This window comes from Mesoplodon bidens (genome assembly GCF_964165515.1).
Source record: "Mesoplodon bidens genome assembly, chromosome: 2".
NCBI lineage: Eukaryota > Metazoa > Chordata > Mammalia > Artiodactyla > Ziphiidae > Mesoplodon > Mesoplodon bidens.
In genome coordinates, this window is record NC_138177.1 from 68,045,104 (window position 1) to 68,068,426 (window position 23,323).

General features: G+C 45.4%; 1 protein-coding gene across 3 annotated transcripts; it reads right to left on the reverse strand.

The window, feature by feature from the left end:
- Positions 1–12,946: 12,946 nt before the first annotated feature.
- On the reverse strand, positions 12,947–19,312 carry FCRLB (Fc receptor like B; the record flags this gene model as incomplete). Of its 3 annotated transcripts, none has more annotated exons than XM_081224929.1 (6): positions 12,947–15,248; positions 15,554–15,844; positions 16,500–16,766; positions 18,345–18,599; positions 18,934–18,954; positions 19,282–19,312. In XM_081224929.1, the coding sequence occupies 6 exons, from the start codon at positions 19,310–19,312 to the stop codon at positions 14,833–14,835; spliced, it is 1,281 nt and encodes a 426-aa protein (XP_081081055.1). In that variant the 3' UTR covers positions 12,947–14,832. The 3 variants fall into 3 exon arrangements, with proteins under 3 accessions (XP_081081055.1, XP_081081056.1, XP_081081057.1); XM_081224930.1 differs by having other exon boundaries at positions 14,959–15,248; positions 15,554–15,699; XM_081224931.1 differs by lacking the exon at positions 18,934–18,954 and having other exon boundaries at positions 14,959–15,248; positions 15,554–15,699.
- Between the last annotated feature and the right edge of the window lie 4,011 nt (positions 19,313–23,323).

Consider the following 23,323-nt stretch of genomic DNA (forward strand, 5'->3'; position numbering starts at 1 on the left):
GATCTATCTCATAGTTCCAGGCCAGTTCCTGGATGCCAGGGCTTGCTTTTGTCTTTCTCGTATATAACTTTATAATTTTCAGAGAGATTGAGATTCGGGGCAGGGACACTTGAGACCCATCCAAGTCAGTTGGAGGAAGTAGCAAATGCTTCTGCTTGGGAACACTTAAGTGGGCAGCCTGCAGGGACAGAGGAAGAGTGCTATCTTCCCTTACTCCCACCACAGGCTGTGAACCTCTTCAGGGTAAGGACTTTGCATTTTCATCTTTGTATCCCCAACAGAATTTAGGCTAATGGTGCTGGTTACTCCATCTTTTGAAGGTTAGAAATGGAAGGGAAAGGAGTACCAGAAGAGACACTACTTCCCTCTCAATGCCATTTCCTTCCCCATCCCAAAGGGTTTACCTCATGGGCTCACTTAGCGTTTTTGCCTGGAGAGTCATGTTAGCGGTCTTCTGAGCCCCCAGTTGAATCAACTCAACCTTTCTCACTTTACAATCCTGGAAACAACTACTGTGTGTCGGGCACTACAGTAGATGCTGAGGCTACAAAATGAATAAGAGTCTTTGCCCTCGAGGAACTTAGAGAAAAGCTGGAGTAAAAGATAAGTAAATAGCCCAATTATTGTTCTGATAGAAGTAAGGGCAAATTACTAAGGAAGCATGTGGGAGCTGGGCATCTAACCCTAATGGAAGGGGAGTAATCAAGGATAGCTTCCCAGAGGAAGTGATGCTTGATCTGGGTCTTGTAGGATAAATGGGAATTTGTCAGGCAAAAAGGAGGGAGGTGAGGCACTTGCTTAATTCTCCCAGCACATTCCAAAGTGAAGTCTGTCTTCAGGAGGACTGCCCTTGACCAGCTCCTGGGAGACAATCTCTGTGTCCCCAGAATAGCCTGCCTGATAAAAGTGTTTTTGAACGCCTGAAGCCCTGGGCCATGCTGTATCAGTTTGACCTCTGGGAGGCTGGAGATTGAGTACTTACGCTCAGTCATGCAGGAGCTGCATGCCTATGTGACTGGCCCCCAATAAAACCCCTGGATACCAAGTTTGGGTAAGTTTCCTGTTTGGCCACACTTCAAGTGTGTTGCCACACATAATCACTGGGAGAAAGAAGCAGGTGCCTCTGTGACTCCACTAGGAGGGGGGTATCTGGAAGCTTGCACCTGGCTTCTCTTGGACTTCACCCATGCACCTTTTCTCTTTGCTGATTTGAATCTGTATTCTTTCACTGGAATAAGCCATAACTTTGTATAATTGTTCTTCTGAGTTCTGCAAATCCTTCCAGTGACTCAGCAAGTCTGAAGGAGCCTGGTGACCCCTGACACAGCATCCATTGTCTAGTATAGTGAAAAACAAGAAACATCTAAATAAATGCAAGTAATGGAGTAGTTAAAGAAGTTGTTTTATCCATTCAATAAAATACTAGGCAACTATTTAAAAAGATAACAAAGGAAGTGGTTGATACTAGCTATATTATAAAATTTTTTAAGATGGTTTACAAATAGAAAGCATGTCTGAGCATATATATGTGTGTATATATATATATATATATATGTATGTATGTATATGTATATATACATATGAACTGTTAACAGTGGTTATTTCTGGGAGCTGGCATGAGGAGACTTACATGATAGGCTTTATACACTTCTTTCTATACAGTTTTAATCTTTTTTCAACAGGTATTATTAAAATTATTCACTGTTGGGCTTCCCTGGTGGCGCAGTGGTTGAGAGTCCGCCTGCCGATGCAGGGGACACGGGTTCGTGCCCCGGTCCGGGAGGATCCCACATGCCGTGGAGCGGCTGGACCCATGAGCCATGGCCGCTGGGCCTGCGCGTCCGGAGCCTGTGCTCTGCAATGGGAGAGGCCACAACAGTGAGAGGCCCGCGTACTGCAAAAAAAAAAAAAAAAAATTATTCACTGTTAACAATCATAGGTATTGACATTCTGGAAAAATGGGGGGAAAAAAGAATTAAGGGTTAATTTCCTGGACATTTTATTAAGATATCCTAATCATTCCCTCAGCTTTATTAGTTTTCTGTTGGGAATGAGCTTTTCTTCCTCAACTCCCTAAAATGAATATAAGTTCCTTCAAGGATGGGAGTAAGAGACACTTCTGAATTGTTGTTGAATACCCACAAAGCCCGGCTCAGTGAATATCTGTATCTGGGGGAATAATAAGGCCTCAATTCCTGAGGCTGAAGTGTATTTACCAGCTTCTGTATTCTTCCTCCTAGCCACTAGCTGGCACCATGTGCCCTTTGGCAAGATACATTTTCTGTACCTCCCTTGAAACAGGGGAAAATGAATATGGCAACGTGCAAGAAAGCAGGATGTTAGGCCCAGGGAAGGAAATGCGGCTTTAGAGGGGCAGCTGGGTTTCTTCCTGTCAAGGAGAAGAGAAGAGGCTATATGTCCTAGCACTGGTAGGCGCACTTGTGCACGCACACACACATGCATGATGTATCTGTTCATTTTATTATGAGCAAGCCTACATCATTGATAAGCATGAATTAGGCAAAAATTCTAAGAGATAGTCTAGTATGGTGTGGCTTGCATTTTAAGAAGACACCCACCCATTCTATGTAACATGGCCTAATCACACGAGAATACACATCACCCAGCCTTCCCGTTCTTTGGTTTTCTTCTAGAGCACAGTCACAAGTATGACTCATCACTTTCATCTTTAAAAATATTTGCGGTAAGTGCATATCTGTGCTGAGCAATGAGCAGGGAAACTTCCCCTCTTCTGCCCCATTGCCTCCCCATCATGGTCCAAAGACAAGTTCCTCTTTCTATCTCCAGCATGTTGCCTAGGCCCTCCTACACCCAATGAATTATCAGTAAATGTTTGCCAATTATGTTCTTAATGGGACTTAAGATCTAGGACAGTTATGAAGATACACATGAAATGTACTTTAAGATCCCCAAATCAAAATGTTGAAGAAAAATATAAATGGGTGATAATAACATAATTCTATTACTTTTTCTGTGTTCATGAGTAGAAGGTGTATACTTACAAAATGGTGAGTTCAGATTTGGTACTGTCTTTGAGGAGCACAGTCTGAAGACAGAGAAAACCCAAGTCTGAACCCCAGACTGCTTCTGACCCTATTACCTATTAATATGTGATTGTATGCCTGTAGAAAGTTATAGGATTTCTCTAAGTCTCAGTTTCTTCACCTGCAAAATAGGAGTAATTATAGCCATATTACAGAGTTCTAACAAGAATTAACTTATCAACATGTATTATTAGTGGGAGAAAGAAATCCCAAGCTGAACCATTGCATCAGAAGCAGCTCGGAGAGGATTCCATGCAGGAGAGGCTGAGCTGTGGTGAGGGAGAAATGGCTGCAGATGGCTTGTCTTGAGCAAGCTGTTGAGCAGAGATAAATTGCTGAGCGTGATCAGTCCAGGAATTCAATGGTTATGAGATTTAACGGAAAGTGGATCCTAACTACCCATCCAGCTACAACCACACCCTGAAGTCCACTTATTAATGTAGAGTCTGTGTCTTGGTAAAGATGTGTCCTCCTTCCCTAGAAGGGCATCTATTGTCAAGATTCTGAGGGAATAATTTCAGCTCCACAAACCCTGGGACCAGAGATGACTGAATAAAGTTGAAGCCCCCTCGTTATGTAAGGACAACTTGGTCAGCTGATCCAACAACTCCTCCTGCCTTATTCCCAACTGTGTCCCCCACTCACCCCCAGTATTTACAAACTCATCACATTGTAGGACTATCCATATGAGAAATACTGGGGCAGGAACTGGCTGGTGATATCTGGGTCATGCTCTCAGTTCCTTTTATGACTCAAGGAGAAAGTGGTAAAGAGTCAGATGAGTAGAGCAAAGGAGACCACAGATGTTCCCTGTTGCGTGTCAGAGGTTTGCTGGGTTACATTTTGCAGAACTCCTCTCCCTCCATTCTTCCCCAAACAAAATACAGAGAATGGCCACAGTTGCCCTTTCCCAATGTCACAACCTTTGGAGCTCTCTTGCAGTCTAAATGTAGTCAAGTGTGTTGTAATGGAAAGAACTCTGGACTTGTATGCACAAGTCCTAGACTTAAGTTTTGGTTCCATCATGTATTAATTATATAACGTGGCCAAGCCAGTTAAGCCCTCTGAATTTCAGTGGCCCCACCCCAAAAAGGCAAGGCTAATAATGCCTGCTCCAACATTCCTTAAATGATTTTAAACTATAAAAATCGGAAATCCTGTAAACTCTTGGTCAGTCCACAGAATATTTCTAAATCCTTTAAAATGTTGTCCCTTGCCCCTCCTTACTACCAAATATACTCTGCTGCTGCTTCTAAGTGTGTTTTATATCCACTGTCTCATATATTTCAAGACGTATTTCTTTGCCCACGCTTACCAAGAATTACTCATCTCCAGCCAGGAGAACTGAAAACAGAGATAGGCCATTTATAAATGTTCAAGCTGGCAGGAGGAAACTGCCCAAATAAAGAGAAAAAAAAACTAGATTTGGATGTTCAATAGAAGCATTTTTATATGGTCCCAAAGTGGGGATGCAGCATGGAATAAGATGAAGCCCTTAGACTCAAGTTTCCACTATGCAGACAGGGATGTGAATACCCAAATCATGTGTTAAACTGACAGTACAGACAAAATGCTTGGGGGCTCAGACAGAAAAAAAAAAAATAGTAACTTATTTTGGCTGGAGGAAACTGGGAAAAATTCTCTGGGAAGGTGGCATTTGAGTTGGGTCTTTCCCACAGTTGAAGGAGAGAGAGATGACAGAGGAAGGAATGGAAAGGTGGTGGAAAGACAGAGAGCACTGAGGGGGAAGGCACAGGGATGTGAGGGCTAAGACACTTGAGAATGTTTCATTAAGTATATGCCCAATATGTCTGAAAATGAACGATTTGTTTTGAGACTTCACAAGCAATCCTGGGACATGTGTTCAGTCCCACCAGCCACATCCAGTCCTAATAGCGGCCACGCAGAGTTGCAGCCATTTTGGAGGGAAGGGGCTACTACATGTCCAGCACAGGCCTCATCTTTCCACAGCCCCTTTCACAAAGGGTCTCAGAATCCCTTAGTGGGGTCACTAAATGGAAAATGGGTAGTGGGGTACTAAGTGGATGAGCCCCATCTGCTTCTATACCTCTAGGCTGTCAAACCATTACTGGTTGCCTCTAATCCAAAATGATGCAGGTTAATGCAGGAATGTCTTGTAAGTACTTATAAAAAGAAGCAGCTATATTAGCTCTAATATTATCAACTATAGAAAGTATGGTGACTCTAGTTAACAAAACTGTTTGAAAGTTGCTAAGAGAGATCTTAAAAGTTCTCATCACCAAAAATAAATTGTGTAACTATGTATGGTGAAGGATTTTAACTGGACTTACTGTGATGATCATTTTGCAACATATACAAATACTGAATCATTACTTACAGACCTGAAACTAGTGTAATGTTATATGTCAATTATCTTACCTCAGCTGAAGAAGGAGAGGAGGGAGAGGGGAAAGGGAAGAAGAAGAGGAAGAAGGGGGTGGTGAAGGAGGAGGTGTGAGGGGGTGGAAGAGAAGAGAAGAAGCATCCACTAGGGGCCAGCATGAGCTTACCAAGAAGAGTCTTGCCCTGATAGCCTGTTCTTTTTCTGACAATGACTAGACAGGCAGATTAGGGGAAATGCTCACCCACTGAATCCGTACTTCTCCAGTCTTTTAGACAGATCTCCTTGTAGATAAGGGTGAGATATATAGACTGAATATTAGAGCAATTGAATAGGTTGGTAATTGGTTAAACAGTTGTACCCAAAGAGAGAAAATTGGATCCATAGCAATCATGAGAGAAATTTCTAGTGAGATAGAGCCATCATCTAAATTTCTTTTAATCTGTTTCTGTTTTTTTTATATAGTGATTTGGATTACGGCGCAGAAGACATGCTTACTAATCTGCATGTGTTACAGCTGAGAGGGACTACATTGGGATCCAAAATTGTCTTATTAAACTAACAAAAACAAAATTCAAAAAAGATAAATATAAAATTCTGTACTTTGGTCCCCCAAATGAACTACATAAATATAAATTGGGGGTCGAAGAGGTATGCCTTAGATGAAAACAGTGTCTTGGGTGGGTTTGCAAGCAATAAGCTTAATGAGGCTGGACAATATCACTTGCCTCCTGGGAGAGTGGCTATTCTTTAGGTTACACTGAACTCCTTGTCAAAAGACCTGAGCTCTATTTCTACCCCCACCACTAACAAGTCATTTAGTCTCTGCGTCTCCATCTCCTGATCTCTAAAATTAACAAGTTGGACTAAATCTCTAGGTCCTTTACAGCAGTAAAAGCCTAGGTAGGACTCACCCCTTTATTGTCTGTGGAGGTGGGGTGAACATCCACTTCATTACCTCTCAAGTGCCTTCCTGAACTGCAGAGCCTGGAAAGCTAAAAGGGACTGAGACTCCCTTGCAGCTAGGTACAGGGTGTAACTTAGGTCTGGCCACTCAGAAGCCCTTGGACAACATATGGAAGGTGAAAGTGAGGCAGAGTCTATACTTGTGCAGCCTTTGTTGCTTCCGGAACCAGTTTGAGGAAGCTGTTGGTTTTCTCTGCAGTAGCAATAGCAGCAATCCCAGTGTCCAGGCACTAGCTCTGTGGTGCTGAGATGAGAGGCAGGACCTGAGCATCCATTTCTTGGACTATAGCAGACAGGATATGTTGAAAGCACAATTCATGGCATGATCAAAATGTACCTTTTTTTTTTTTAACATCTCTATCGGAGTATAATTGCTTTACAGTGTTGTGTTAGTTTCTTATTTATAACAAAGTGAATCAGCTAGACATATACATATATCCGCATATCCCTCCCTCTTGCGTCTCCCTGCCACCCTCCCTATTCCACCCCTCTAGGTGGTCACAAGGCACCTAGCTGATCTCCCTGTGCTATGCAGCTGCTTCCCACTAGCTATCTATTTTACATTTGGTAGTGTATATATGTCCATGCCACTCTCTCACTTCGTCCCAGCTTCCCCTCCCCACCTCCCCGTGTCCTCAAGACCATTCTCTACGTCTGCATCTTTATTCCTTTCCTGCCTCTAGTTTCTTCAGAACCATTTGTTTAAAAATTCCATATATATGTGTTAGCATATGGTATTTGTTTTTCTCTTTCTGACTTACTTCACTCTGTATGACAGGCTCTAGGTCCATCCACCTCTCTACAAATAACTCAATTTCGTTTCTTTTTATGGCTGAGTAATAGTCCATTGTATATATGTGCCACATCTTCTTTATCCATTCATCTGTCGATGGACACTTAGATTGTTTCCATGTCCTGGCTATTGTAAATAGTGCTGAAATGAACATTGAAAATGCACCTTTTTAAAAAAAATTTTTTTGGTCTTGCCACGTGACATCTTAGTTCCCTGAGCAGGGACTGAACATGGGCCCCCTGCAGTGGAAGTCCTAACCACTGGACCACCAGAGAATTCCCCCAAATGCAGCTTTTTTAATCTTCTATAGTCCATTTAAAATTCATTCAGTGGGGTAATCCCCTGCTCCCCTTGCTTCTCAAAATGTGACCCAAAATGCCAGCACTGGCATCAATTGGGAACTTGTTAGAAATGCAGATTCTCAGGCCCCACCCCAGACCCACTGAATCACAATCTGCATTTGCAGAAGAGCCCGGGGTGATTCATGTGTACATTAAATTCTGAGCCAATCCCTGCTTTTTGTGCTTCTTTTGATAATGGATAGTCTTTTAACAACTTTAGGTCACAAGCATAGTTTCAATTTATGAATTAGAGTGCCCAGTCCTAGATGTTAATCAGACCTTCAATCTTAATTCAGAGATAACTCTTTGCCCTCCTACTTACTCAGTTTAGGTCCTGACTTGGGAAAGGAGCTTGACTGGTTTCTCTCTCTCTCTCTCTCTCTCTCTCCATACCTCCTCCCTCTCTCCTCAGTGTCTGTTTCCTTTTCACCTCACCTAGGCCAAAGTAGGAAGGGAGGGAGGCTAGATAAGGGAGTAGAAAGTTCTTTGGCTGGGCAGCTTCCTGCTGTCTCAGCTTGGAGGTGACTGGCCAATTCTTTCTCCCATGGGCACTTTTGTGGACTTTTTAGAGGTGTTTGTTTGGGGGAACTGCCCTCCTCTATTCAAGGCAGATGCATCTTTCTTCCAGGAGTGCACTTGCACCTCTTTCCTCAACCCCTAAGAATCTAGATTCACCTCCAGCTTTTTGGTGCTTATTTCAACCCCTCATTATTGTACGGGAACCCATGCCAGCTCTCTGTCTTTCACGGATTATGGAAATACATACACACATGGCTTTGCCCCAGCAACTTCTGTAGTGCAGAATCCCAAAACAGGCTCTCCCATCCTACAGCCACAATTCACCTTAGCTTTCTCAGGGGTGAGTCAGGCCTAGTTCCCTGTGTTTCCCTACTGTGGGCAACACACTTCAGACCTCTCTGGGTGAGTTCATGGGCATCTCCCTTATTAGGCTTGATGAGGAGAGGGTAAACTTTCCAGAACTCCCCACTGTGAGTAAGAATTGTGATGGCGACTATTCACATGGCAAAGAAACCTTGACAGACCTTCTCTCTTCTCCATACTCTGACCCCTTTTTATCTCCTTGATGTGATTTCAGAGTCCAAAAGTCAGGGAACAGATCCTTAACCATTTCCTTTGTAAATTCTGGGTATGATGATCCGGCTTCAGAATTCCATGTCTCTTGTATCATGAAATATCACTTTTGACATCCTGTCACAAGTGCAATTGCTTAATTGTAAAAAATAAAAATAAAATTCTGCCTTCCTGCCTCATTCTCCCTGGACACACCCACCTGAGAAACAGCATTCTGTTGTGGGTCCCACATTTTAAACCAAATATAGAGCAATTGGAGATGTGCTCAGAAAAGCCAGGATGAGGACTTTCTGGTGGCACAGTGGTTGGGAATCCGCCCGCCAATGCATGGGACACGGGTTCGAGACCTGGTCCAGGAAGATCCCACATGGCGCAGAGCAACTAAGCCCATGCGCCACAACTACTGAGCCTGTGCGCCTAGAGCCCGTGTTCCACAACAAGAGAAGCCACCGCAATGAGAAGCTCACGCACCCACGCACCGCAACGAAGAGCAGCCCCTGCTCGCCACAACTAGAGAAAGCCCGCCCAGCAACGGAGACCCAACGCAGCCAAACATAAATAAATAAATTAATTAAAAAAGAAAAAAAAAAGAACTCTGAATATTAAAAAAAAAGGAAGGGCTTCCCTGGTGGCGCAGTGGTTGAGAGTCCGCCTGCCGATGCACGGGACACAGGTTCATGCCCCGGTCTGGGAAGATCCCACTGCCGCGGAGCAGCTGGGCCCGTGAGCAATGGCCGCTGAGCCTGCGCGTCCGGAGCCTGTGCTCCGCAACAGGAGAGGCCACGGCAGTGAGAGGCCCTCGTACCGCAAAAAAAAAAAAAAAGAAAAGAAAAAAGAAAAGAAAAGCCAGGATGGAGAAGGAACTCAAAATTAGGAACAGTTGAAAACACTGAAACAAAGTCTATCTTTAAGAAAACTGAGCATAACCTAAAGAAAACTAAGCATAACCCAAGCAATGTCTTTAAACGTCTAAAGCCCTGACAAGAGGACCAGGAATTAGATCTGCTCTGTGTAACCCTAGGAGGCACAATGAGTAGAAGCTATAACAAAATCATTTTGCTCATTATCCATAGGAAGAATTTTCTAATTACCAGAGCTATCCTGAGATAGAGTGGGCTGTCCTTGGGAGGTAATAAGGACCACATCCTCACAAAAAGTCAAGCGTGGCCACATGGCAGGAGAAGTTTAGAAGGTTTCAATAAGTGGTTTCTTGGTTGAACTAAACAGGCTTTAAATTCCTTTCAGATTTTTGAGAACCTCCACTTCTCAACTCAAAAGAAGTCCACCTTTAGTCTCAGGCTACATGTAGTGTCATATGTAACTTTTTTTCTAGACATTTTAAAATTTACTTTCCTAGATTTGCTTTTAGGGTGCATTTCGTATTTTATTAATTCTAAGAAATAAGTTTCTTCAAACTACATTTAACATCTTTGAAACCACAATGCATCTTATAATTGTTGTCTTGTCATAGTTTTCATTGCTTAAAGCAAGCATGAACATTAAAGTACTGGCATCAAAATTTAAGAATGGGTGTGAGCATATTGGGAGAAATTTCTAGAGATGAAGGTGAAATATTCATAGGTTGTGAGGAGGAGTGGAGTGAGTGGTGAAGCAGACATGCTTAGCAACATTCCTGAAGTAGAAGTCAAAAGTAAGCTAACTCCAGATAATTGCAAAACCATCCTAAAAGTCTGGCAACGATAACTTACTCTTGTTATGGCTTCTTTTAAGAAACGCTGCATTACTAATGCTCTTCACAGGAAAGACTATGTTACAAGAATGGGAAAACACAGACTTGGCTAAATCTGAGTGGAAAAGTGTTTCAGAAAAGTCAGACTCTGAAAGTGAAATAGTTTTAGGAATACCTTACCCAATTTATTTCCCTTATGGTGTCCTTTTTTATGAATATTTAGAGTGATTCTGATTTTTTAATTTTCTGTTTCTAATTAAACCTAAAAGACATCGTGTGGCTACTTGGCCACAATTTCCTTTCTTTGTGTTCTCTTTAATGGTGCAACCTACAGTCAACATCATTTTAGATTCAGTGAATTACAGTCATAATAACAATTTACTGCTTCTACCAAGTATGTTACTTGCATAGTCTCTTTTAATCCTTCTAGCAGTTCTGTAAGGAAGATACTATTATAATTATGCCTTGCAGATGAGGAAACACAACTTCAGAGACAGAGTATCTTGTCCAAGGCTATACAGCTGGTAAGTAGTAAAAGTGATGTTTGAACCCAAGTCTATTAACTGCTTAGCCAGGGTTCATAATTTTTATACTCTGTCACCTCTAGGTCCAAAGCTAATTAGCTTGGCTATTACAACTTAACACGCTACATTAAGAGCATATTAACTGTAAAGAAATGGGGGAGTGGTCATTTCCCACATCACTGTAATGAGATTGGCTCCTTTGAACTGAAAAAGGCTAACATGTACTATACCAGTTCTTCAGCCTCAGATGTTAGCTGAATCAGGGATGTACAGTTACATGAGGCCTCATTATAATTAGAATGTCAAGCATTGAAACCATTTATCTTTGCAGGTATAATGACTGGGGAATAAACTAAACCAATATGGGCAAACTGTAGTACACGTTGGGAATTTGGTGAAGAACCAGGATGACCTGGCTTGGAATAAGAGCTCTACTTGGCAGAAAGTTCTCATTTAATAAGGAAATATAGACAGGAGTACATTTCTCTTAGTTAACTGCAGACCAGCTAACAAGAATTCAGAAGACGGATGGGTTAGGATTACAAACAGGGATATTGACTCTGGAAGGACTGTACTGCTGGGCTGTTGCACAACACAAGGTTAATAATGTTACCAAGATCCAACTGGAGGAATTCAATAGCAGATAAAGAGTCAAGAGGTTCTCTGGGTCTAATTAAGAAATATGTAAGTATGATGATGTGCTATCCTGGCTAGGGTAAGAGAAACAAGCTCTCTCATGCATAATTTGAAAATATCTATTAAAATGAAAAAAGACTCACATTCTTTGATTCAGCAGTTCTACTTAAGTCTAGGAGTTTATCCCACAGATATGTTCAAATATGTGCATAAAGATATAGGTGTAAGAATATTAATTGCAGCATAATTTAAAACAGCAAAAGTTTAAAAATAATCTAGGGGCTCATCAGTAGGGACTGGCAAATGTCATCTCTCTCTCTGGTAAGTGATTTGTGAACCTCCACAGTGAACTTAATGCTCCTCCTCTGTGCTTTTAAGCACCTTAGCATCCCATGTCTTAAAACCTCTAGTAATGAAAAAGTCTGTTTATTTGTCTGTCTCTCTCTGTAAGGGTACTCTTATTTCCCTCTTTTGACAAATGAGAGATCTTGAGCTCAGAAGGCGTGTGCAGCCCACTCCCCACCAATAGAGGTTGAGGCCAAAGTATATGTAAAGGCATGAAAGAGGCTGGTGTGCTGGGGAAAGAGCAAGTGGTCAGTGTGACTGCTCTATATGTCATGATAGGGAGTTTGGACTTTAACCTAGAGGATTTGATTCACTCTTTTATGGACAAAGTCATAAGTGTAGAACCCAAAGAGTTGAGTTCCTTCTTTCCATAGAGTTAAGTCCAGATAAGAAACTTAGACTCAGGGAGGACAGAATGAGAGAGTAAAGCTGAGATCCAAATGAAACTTGCCAGAACCCTTTCTGCTCTCTGGTGGAGGACATTTGGGTTCCTTGCCTGGTATCTGGTATGGACTCCCACAGGTTTAGGGTCGAGGTCTGAGTCTGAGACACAGAAGTGATCAGCGAACCAGAGAGAAGCAGCTTCCTCCCCAGGCTTCTCCAGCATTTTGTTGCTACCCTTGCTGCTTGGGAATGAGCCTGAGATTCTCCTTAGGCAGCCTGGGCTAGCCCAATGTTTCCCTAAATGCATGTTGGAACCTGAAACAGAAGCTGGATGAGGACTTTTTTTTTCCCCCAGAGGAGCATGGCCAGTAAGCTGCCTGTCTGATATCTCTTGATATCTCCTTAGTGCAGGTCTTCCCAGGAGATCATGAACAGGTATTGTAGGGGAAGATCAACGAGAGCTGGGGGGCTTAAAGACAGTGCAGACTGGAGGGCATAAAACTCACCCTTTCCCCCGCCACACACACATCATTTAACCCATAAGTTCTTATTCTTCCTCACTCCCCATATCCCTAGCCCTAAATGGAGGTATGTGGCAGGACAGGAAGAAAGATATTGTGGCTGCTAACAAGGTGTGAATGAGCAGATACTGAAGAGATAAAACTCTCTTTTGAGTGGCTATTTCACTCTTTTGCTCTCTTAAAAAATGATCAACTGAGTTTTTAAATTAATTTTTATTGGAGTATAGTTCCTTTACAATGTTGTGTTAATTTCTGCCGTGCAGCAAAGTGAATCAGTTATACGTATCAAATGATTTTTTTTTAATGACTCGATTCTTTGATTACCTAGACTCTTGATGCTAATGCTAGTCATTTCCTGCCTAGATCAGGGATGGCAGAAACTTCAGGGGCCACGGGAGTAGAGGGGGGTTAGCCAGGGAAGGCTTGCAGGGGGAGAGGTCTGAGAAGTGAGCTAAGCCTACATTAGAAAGGTGGAAATCAGGACCACAAAGACCCTTGTAAACCAGAACCCCAGTACTGGATTATAGGGCCTGGACATACCTCCTCAGGGTTAAGCAAGTGTCCACTGAGATCAGTTTATCTGATTGCTCTTTTGTAATTTTAAATTAGCTTCTCCTCCAGTAAGGCTTATTGATGCCCTGAATAAGGAATGCTTCCAAATATCCATCCCAAATATCCAACAGGTTAAAGAACCTCTTAACAAGACCTTCATGTTCTGATCCCTTCCTACTTCCCCATGTTCATCTCCTGCCACCTTCTCCCTAAAACACCCCCCCCCACACACACACATGCATAAATACACATAATTCTCCAACCACTTTCAATTATTTGCAGCTCTACAAACACACCATGGTCTTTTATGTCTCTTTGCCTTTGCACCCTCAGCCTGCATGCCCTGCCCCTCAATCTTTTCACATCTCTACTTGGTGAAATCTTGCTCTTCCTTCAAGATTCAATTTCCTCCTCTGAATTCCCAGTGTTTCATAGAGCACTTATCACATTGCACTGTAATTTATGTATGTATCCACCTGCCTTTCTCTTTTTTATAATTTCAGTGACTTTGCAGTAATAACATGGTGAAGATAATACCAAGAAGAAAAGGATGAAGTATGTTGATGTTATTCTGGTTAATTGTTCAAAAAGAAATGGGAAATTGCATTATGACTGAATATGTATCAAGTAGAAGGATGGGAGGGTAGAGTTGTTATCAGTTCTAAGCCTTAGCAGTAAAGGTTAACTGATGAAGGGTAAGGACCCAATGAGAAATAAACCTCCTGGGAATAATTCACACCAGACTTGCAGAAAACCAATAGTTTTAGTAGGCAGATGAGGGACTTATAAAATTGAATTGTATGTTAGTGTTGGAATGGCTCTTAGGGAGGTAAGAACCTGCTAAAAACTAGAATTCAGCAATTTTGAGAATTTGTCTTAAACTTTCTTCAGAGATTTCTCGATGCTAATAGTACCACTTGTTTAGTTAGGCTAAAGTGAGCATGGCCTGCCTGCTGCCACCAGAGCCCATCAGCCTGTCTAGCTATGTTGGTGCAGGAGGTGCATCTGGGTGAGTCTAACAGACTCGGAGCTGACCCTTATAACCTGGAATGGAGGCCCACACGAGTCCCTTTCCCTCTCTAAAACTAGCCCAGGACTTTGAAGGTATACACTCATCAGAAACAGAAATGACAGTCTTTTAAAATTTAACATTAAAGTCATGATGAATAATTACAACTTGACCCTTAAATGTTCCAAAGAGCTTAGTACCAAATAACCTTAAGAACCAAAACATTGCCTGTGCTGAAATACATGTTGGGTGGATTTATATGAAAAGCTAAGGATGACTAAATTCAACTTCCAAACATATACCTCAAAGTAGTAAATAACAGGTTTCTCCTTCTTACTGAAATCTGTGAGGGGAAGGAAGCCATCAGAGGGAAGGCCTTGTGGTTACAAGGATGTGCTGTGTTAGACTGACATGGCAGCCACCACACTTGATATGCCACAGTAAGACAGAGGGATGCAAACAGTGATGTCTTTGTAGGGTCTCCACGTGATGGGAAGCAGGAGAGACCAGGGATGGATACGCCTGGAGAGGGGGCAGTAGCCACCCCCTCCCTCAGCTCTCCACAGCAGTGGTCTCAGGGGTTCCCTGACTCACAGCAAAGTGGGAAGCGGGGGTCTCGAGTGTGTCCCTGTGCTCTGGTAAGGCCTGTGGCTCCTTTAATTCCAGGACCACCCGGCTGAGAAGGCCTTTAAGCAGCTGCATTTCTCGGAGCAGAAGGTCCACGTCGGGTTTTAGGGCTCCAGTGGTTTGTTCCAAGGGGGTCAGCGGAGCGCAGGCCGGTGGCCCAGCAGTGGGGGCTCCGCCCGCGGGGAACAGCAGCCCGGCTGAGGTGGTGTTTGGGACAGAGGTGACCGACGGGACCGATCTGGACAGCGGGGGCTTTCTGAAGGAAAGCGGCTTGTTACCGGGCGCCAAAGCCGCGGCCTGTGGGACCGGGACGGTGGTGGACGCCACGTCCAGGGGAGAGCCTGTGAACGCAACGCACAAAGAACCGCACGGCTGAAATCCTTCTCCCAAGGGCTGCGGGGTAAGGAGGGGGCAAGGGATGGGGGTGGTGGGCGTGGGGGAGAAGAGCCGGGCCGGGGAGGGGAGTTAGGAGAGTGAGGAGGGTGGGAACAGAGGTGGAGAGGAGGGAAGGAAGGGGGAGGAGGGCGGAGATGGGGGATGGACATGGAAGGCGCGGGGAGAAGCGGGGGCCGGCGAGACAGGCGGTCCAGATGGGCGGACGCGGGACTGCCCGCCCGGGTGGGCTTCCGGAAGGGCAGTCACTCACCCCGCCCCGGAAGCTGCAGCCAAGGGCTGCGTTTCCGAACGCTGCGGCTGGCGGTAGCAGCCTCGCACCAATGCGATTCCAGCTCCTCGACTTCCGGCTCGGGGACGGTGTACTCGGCGCCCCAGTCGAAGCGGCGCACGGCGCGACTGTACTTGTAGAAGGCGAACTGCAGCGGCGTGTCGCGCTTCTGAGGGTGCAGGAGCGTCTCGCACCGCAAGACCACTCCGCCGAGGGCCGCGCCGCGAGCCTCCACCCGGCCCATCACCCTCAGCACCGGCGCCTGGAACAGCTCTGCGGAGAGGAGGCCCAGTGGCTAAGGATGCACTTTAGGCCGGCGCAAGGGTCCCAGGGAACCAGGTCCGGCTGGTCTACGGTCCCACGACCCCTCTCCCGGTTTCCCACAAGGGCCCGTAGCTGACCAGGGAGGAGGCTGTGTACACGTGGAGGGAGGACAGTCTTTTGAAATGTGGGGAACGAGTCCATGAGGGAGGGGAGAGCTTGAAAGGAGGCGGGACCAGGTATGACGCTTCGTGTCACCTCCCGACTGACACCCAACCCGGATTCTCCAGCCTAGAAGGGGGTCGCTGTGCCTGCTTCGCAAGACGCTCAGGAGCAGTCCCCTCGCCCCAGTCCCACAGTGATCCCACCTACTGCTGCTGTCTTTCTGGCTGCGGCTGCGGAGAGAGCCGCCCCCAATATGGGGGTCTGTACCCGGAGTAAGAACCTGGATGTGTATCGGGGAGAAGGGACACCTGCCCCCACGCAGGCTACAGATCAAAGGCGACTTCACTGAGGAGGAGGAGAGGAAAACGTGTACTTGGTCCCGCAGAGAAATCCGCCATGTGCCAGCTACTGTAACCTCCGCCCCTCCTTTCCCCGCCTGGTTTCTGTCCCAGAATTTCCCAGGGCTCGTTTGCCTCCCTCCCCGGCCCCAAGTCTCCCCCACCTTGCACGGTCACGGCCACCTTGGCGGAGAACATGGGCGCGCTCTCCACCGGGATGCGCATGGTGCCGGAGCACTGGTAGCTCCCGCTATCGCTGGCGCGCGCCTGGGGCACCGTGTAGTTGGCGCTGGAGTGGAAGTAGCGCACGGGTTGGCCATCGTGGTAGTAGTGAAGTTTGTAGACGACCTTGTCGTACCAACCGCGGCAGCGCATGACCAGCGGCTCGCCCTCGAACACCGCAGCATAGGGTACTTGCAGGATCAGCCAGTCTACGACAGTTAGCACAGACAGACTCCAAGAGAAAGTCCATCCCTTGGGGTCTCCCATACTTCTCCGCCTCCCTGCTCCCCCCCCTCCTTCCCCTTTCTCCTCACCAACTCCCTCCCCCCTTACTGGGCACCCCAGGAGCCTCAGAACAAGAAGCATCAGAAGGTGAGTGGGAAGGAAAGGGGAAGGCCAGCCTTTTATTAGTACTAAGAAGACAAAGATGCCTGAGACTTGGTTCCAGCCTCAAAGAGTCATGCCCATCAGAGTCCAGTTTAAACTCCTTAGGATGGTATCAGGGCCTTCCTGACCTGGCCCCTGCGTACCTTTTCAGCACCATCTCAGGATTCTCCCCTGCCCCGTGTCTCCTTTTCTCTCTCCACCTTCCATTCCTAATGCAGGCTAAGTCCGTGCATACTGGACTGCTGGGAGAACTGGCCCTGCTCTGAGCCCAGAGGCTTTGTACCTGCCAAGAAGACCCCTTCACCTGCTGTAGTTGAGGCCTACTTATCCTGCAGATCTGGGCTTAGATCCTGTCTCCTTGAGAAAACTTACCTGACCCCACCCCCAGACTTAGGCACCTCCCCCAGCACCCTTATTTACCTGATCACCATCATCATCATAGCCAACACTTACATAGCCCTAGTGTCTGCTAGATGCCACTTTAGGTGTTTCACATCGAGAAAGAATTCCGCAAGTGATAGCCACAATCTCTGTGTTACTCACAGTTCTGCAAGCAGTGACTACCGTCTATCATATTCAATATGTTATCTGTACTCGCTATCAATTTCCAAACAAGAAACCACAGAGTATGGATGTGAAGTGTAAGTGCTAATCAGAACACTGAGTGATGATCTTTAAATTCTGAATACAAAATATAGCCTACCAGGCTAAAATGGCATAATATTCCCTACAAAGTAGCCAATCCTGTGCCCTAATGAACAAATGACTGTTATTTCTCTTATCCTGTTTGGAAATCCTTTATCCCCCAGGGAATTAGTTTCTTAATTGACTCTTATGTACACATGTGTACATGTCTATAATAAAATTCTGCTGAAGTGCTTTCTTCATCTTTTTTCTTTGAAAACCTATCATAATTCATTTTTAATCTTCACAACAACCAAAGAAATAGATACTATCATTGGCCGTATTTTAGTGGTGGGAGGCACAGAGAAGCATCACACTGGTCAAGCAGGAGTAATTCCCCCAGCTGCATGCAGCCTGCCCAGGGACCCTCACTTTTCCTGCTTTGCTTTGCCCTTTCTCTCCCTACCCAACCCCCCTCCTCAAGTTCTCTATTCAATATACCAGGTCCTTGGAGCCTCTTCTCTTCTGAGCTACTAAATGAACAGAGATAATTATTTAGTGTCCATTGTGGCAGGATGGTAAGGGGACCTTTGGGGCCACACAAGACTTACTGCATCTCTCACATAGTGCCAAGCAGGTCCCTGCCTGCCCCCAGAGACTCAACATAACCCCCTCCTTCCTGCCCCAATGGGAGTGGCCCAGTGTCCTCCCCCACAGGAGGGCCATCACTACCAGAGGACATGTGTGCTGCCCCTCCCCCATGCTCAAACACTCACCATTGGATACAGAGAGGTGGATGGGGTCACTGACAGGTGCTCCCCGTGTCTGGCATCGATACACCCCTGGTGTCTGCACCTCGATGCTCTTCTTGTGAGAGGGCAGGAGTAGGTGGCCCAAATACCAGAGAGTGCTGATGGGTCGGAGCTCCAGGAGCAGAGGGTGGTACCCATCACACCGCAAGGTTACCCTTTCCCCCTTGAAGATTGTGGTCCAGGGTGGGTGTAGAGACAATATGGGCTTCTCCAGAGTAGCTGGGAGGGTGGGGTATGGGAGGGGGTAATGTGAAAAAGAGAATCAAGGTGAGGTGCCCAAAGATGAGGTCTGAGGTTGGGAAATCTCAGAAAACGCTAGCTTCTAGGACCCATCCCTGTGAGAGGAGAGACCACATTGGGCTACAAACTAGTCTGGTCAGCACCATTTCTAAGTGCCAGTGCCTACAGGCAAACTGAGTCACTGGGATTGAAGAGCCATGAGAAGAGTCACTACGCCAGAACAGCTAAGAAGTGGGGAGTACCCAACCAGGTCACTTAGGATGGTTGGAGTGGAAGTTATAGAAAATTTGGATGAAGGATGTGTAAGACTCACCAGCTTGCCCACTGCTTGGAACTGCAAAACAAGAAATGAAAGAAGCAAGAAGAAGGAGCATGTTGGAGATGAGAGGAAAGAAAGGGACTCTCTTGACCATAGGAAGGATTCAACAAGTCTCAAGACCTGTTTTTCTTCTGCCTTTATTTCTCTCAGCTCTCAGCCCCTTCCTCTTTGCGTCTCCAAAAATAGATAACGAATCGAGGATTGAATATTCCCCCAACACACACACACACACACACACACACAGAGAGAGAGAGAGAGAGAGAGAGAGAGAGAAATACGCTGGCCCCCACTCTTCCCCACACCCAAAGTCCTTATGCCGCTGTTGCCTCATTGAGGACTCACCCAGGAGCAGGAGGGCTGTCAGTTCCCACATGATGGATCTGGCAGCAGCAGCTGCAGACCAATGGGGATGCGCTGGCATGGGATGGGGGAAGAGAGAGAGAGAAGATGGCCAGTGCTGACCACTGAGTACTTGGAGACACTGCTGCTTCTCCCGCCCATTTCTAATTCCTGACGACGGTGGACTGGAGAGAGCAGGAGACAGGCTGGATAGTGTCAACTCTCAGGTGTCCCAAGCACCAAACATTGTCCCACACACAGCCCCTGAAGCCACCTCACATCTCAGGCCAGCCCCAACTCCTGTAGAGAAGGCCTGCTGAGCAGAGTCTGTGCCCTTTTCAGCCCATGAAAGCCACACAGAATCCCAGACTCTGGCAGGTGACCCTGCCACCTTCAGGCTCCCCAAAACATCCCACTCCCATCCCACCTCCTCCCCATCCTCCAGCAGGCTCCATAAGCCTCAATTGAGAAAGACATCTTCATGTCCTTGAGGTCTACCCAGGATGTTTATTCTGCTCACTTCCTGGTGACAGACATTGGTGTGAGGCCTAGTGAGGTTGACACTGGATTGTGTGCACCCAGCGTTCACATCCTCCCATGGGTTAATAGACAGGAAAGCATGACTCACCAACCACCTTCTCTGTCACTGTCTTACAGTGTCACAGTCAAGAATAGAAATGTTATGTTTCCCCCATCTCCCTTCCTGAAACCTTAAACCTTTAGAAATTAGAAAACACTTCTTTCCTACCCATCGCAATGCTCTCACCCTATAGCATCTCCACTCACTTGTGCCTTCCTTCCTTTCATCTGTCCCCAACCATGCCCCAGTTCTAATAGTCCTTACCTGTGTTAGAGAAGTCACTGCATCAGCTCCTTAGAAGCTTTTCAGAACCGTCTTCCCAACTGTACTACTTGTGCTTTCCAAGCCATGTGATCATACCCTGAGCAATGGGGAACCTGAATTCTCCTGTAAATACTTAATGAATTTTCCAACCTGATAGTATGTCTCCTTGGACCGTCTTCTGTCCTCACCCGTGGCTGTTTAATACTGGGGCATCTCCTTCCCTTGGAGCTCTGGCAGGAAGGAGATCGACTATCAGACCCTGTCAACTCTCTTAAAGACAGTCCCTTCCCCTCTTCCTTGCTGATGCCCAAAGCTTCACTCGGAGAATTCCCTCATAGTTTCTCTTAATGTGCTAGTCCTTGTTGAAATGCAGGTGCCCCTTAGGGAAATGTGATTGGTCCTTTAAATTAAGCTGGTCACTTCGGATCCTGTTTTGAGAGCATGTGTTGATAAAAGAGAGATAGAGTCATATGGGTCTGAACAGTAGGGAGGTAATTGATAAGGTGCTCAGGAGTGGGGGAGGGAGAGAACTAGATACCAGGAACAGAGATTATAAACCGCCTGCTTTGGGAGGGCCCAGGCTAGGCAGTGCCCCCAGCTTCCCCACCTCCTGCCTGATGCCTCATCCGGGGCCTGTGTGGGCCTTCCCATATCATTCACAACCTGCCCCCAAAGTCTGACCTCTGCACCAGGTCACCACCTCTATGATAAGAATGTAATGCACCCATCAGCTGTCCCTTAGTCTACACAAGCCGACACTGTTTTGGCTTCTTATCACTCAGAACACAGATCTCAGCCTCTTCACCTGATTCCATAAGAAACTTTTTTTTTTAAAGTCATTGGAGGTGATTCATGTATTTAGGCAGTTGAGTTGGTTTTTTTTTTTTTTTTTTTTTTTTTTTTTCTTTTTGCAGTATGCGGGCCTCTCACTCTTGTGGCCTCTCCCGTTGCGGAGCACAGGCTCCGGATGCGCAGGCCCAGCGGCCATGGCTCACGGGCCCAGCCGCTCCGCGGCATATGGGATCCTCCCAGACCGGGGCACGAACCCGTATCCCCTGCATCGGCAGGCGGACTCTCAACCACTGCGCCACCAGGGAGGCCCTGAGTTGGTTTTTTTAAAAAATATTTATTTATTTATTTGGCTGCGCTGGGTCTTAGTTGCAGCACGCAGGATCTTTTTTTTTTTTTTTTTTTTTTTTTGAGTTGCAGTTCGCAGGATCTTTTTAGTTGCAGCATGTGGGATCTAGTTCCCTGACCAGGGATCAACCTGGGCCCTCAGCATTGGGAGCACGGAGTCTTAACTACTGGACCACCAGAGATGTCCCTCCATAAGAAACTTGATTGTACTCAAAATTGGTGAGGTGTCCGATCTTCCCTGAAAATCTCTAGAATCACCCATAGGGTTCATATCATACAGTGCTCAAATTTTGGCTTGAAGAATGTCCCACCCACACTTCTTTATTCTAGGCTTTCTTCTGAATTTTTCCCAAATTGGATCTTTTTCTCCATTCAGGACTTTTCCCTGCAGAATTTCTAACTCTTCACGCCTTTACTATGCAGAGAAATGTAACAGTTATCATTTGTTACCTGAGCAATTGTTTTAAGCCTATCATGACATAAGTTCTGGACAAGATACGCTGTCATCTGATAAGAATTCTGAGGAACAAAATGTTTTCAGTGATGGTAGTGGGATATTGCTGCTGTTGCTATTGATGATGACACCAGCTTACTTTCAGTGAGGGCTGCAGCCGTGAGCATGTCGCCTGCACCACGCTAAGTGCTTCACAGATGTTACTTTATTTAATCCCCACAAGGGCCCTTTAAGGAAGGATTATTATAATCTCCATTTTACATGTGTGGAAACTGTGGTGATAGAACTGGAATTTGAATAGAAATCTGTCTCACTCTAAACTCTGCTCTGTCTCTCATGCTCACGGCAGACTGTCATCACTAGTCTTTTCAAGTCTCCTCTCTTGTTTTAATATGATTTTTTACCTTCATTCACATTACCATTCTCTCCCCCACATGAGCACCCACTACATAATGTTTACAATCCTTTATACATGCACATACTTACGCTTGAGAAATAGTTTGTATTATTAATTTACATAAATGGTATTGTGTTTTAGATATTATTTTCTCTTTTAGAACAAAAGCCAGGGTTTAGAGGAATTTGCCTCTTTTTTTTTTTTTTTCCTTCCTCGATGATTGAGCTGAGACATCTCACCTCATCTTCTCCAGCCCTTGAACTGGGATTTACATCATTGACTCCCCTGGTTCTCAGGCCTTTGGATTCAGACTGAATTATCCTCTCCTAGGTCTCCAGTTTGCAGACGGCAGATCATGGGACTTCTCAGCCTCCATAATCTCATGAGCCAATTCCTCATACTCAACTTTCTCTCTCTCTCTCTCTCCCCCAGCCCGTGACAACCACCGTTCTACTCTTTGCTTCTACAAATTTGGCTGTTTCAGATCCCACACATAAATGAGATCATGCAATATTTGTCTTTCCGTGTCTGGCTTATTTCACTTGGCATAACGTCTTCCAAGTTCATCCATATTGTTGTGAATGGCAGGATTTTCTTTTTTTTTAATGGCTGAACAATATTCCGTTGTATGTATAACATATATAAATATAATACATACAATATATAGTGTATATAATATAGTATATATATACATATATCACATTTTCTTTATCCATTCATTTGTTGACATTTAGGTTGTGTTCACATCTTGGCTATTGTAAATAATGCTGCAATGAACATGGGAATGCAGATGTCTCTTTGAGATACTAATTTCACTTCCTTTAGATATATATCCAGAAGTGGGATTACTGTTCATTAGGCAGTTCTATTTTTAATTTTTTGAGTAATCTCCATACTGTTTTCCACAGTGGCTGCACCAATTTGCATTCCCACCAACAGTGCACAAGTGTTCTGTTTTCTCCACAGCCTTGCCAACACTTGTTATCTTTTGTCTTTTTTTTTTTTGTAAATAATTCTAATTTTTTTGGGGGGGTAGGAGTTTATTAATTTATTTATTTACTTTTGCTGTGTTGGGTCTTCGCCTCTGTGCAAGGGCCCTCTCCAGTTGTAGCAAGCGGGGGCCACTCTTCATTGTGGTGCGCAGGCCTCTCACTACCGCGGCCTCTCCCGCCGCGGAGCACAAGCTCCAGACGCGCAGGCTCAGCAGTCGTGG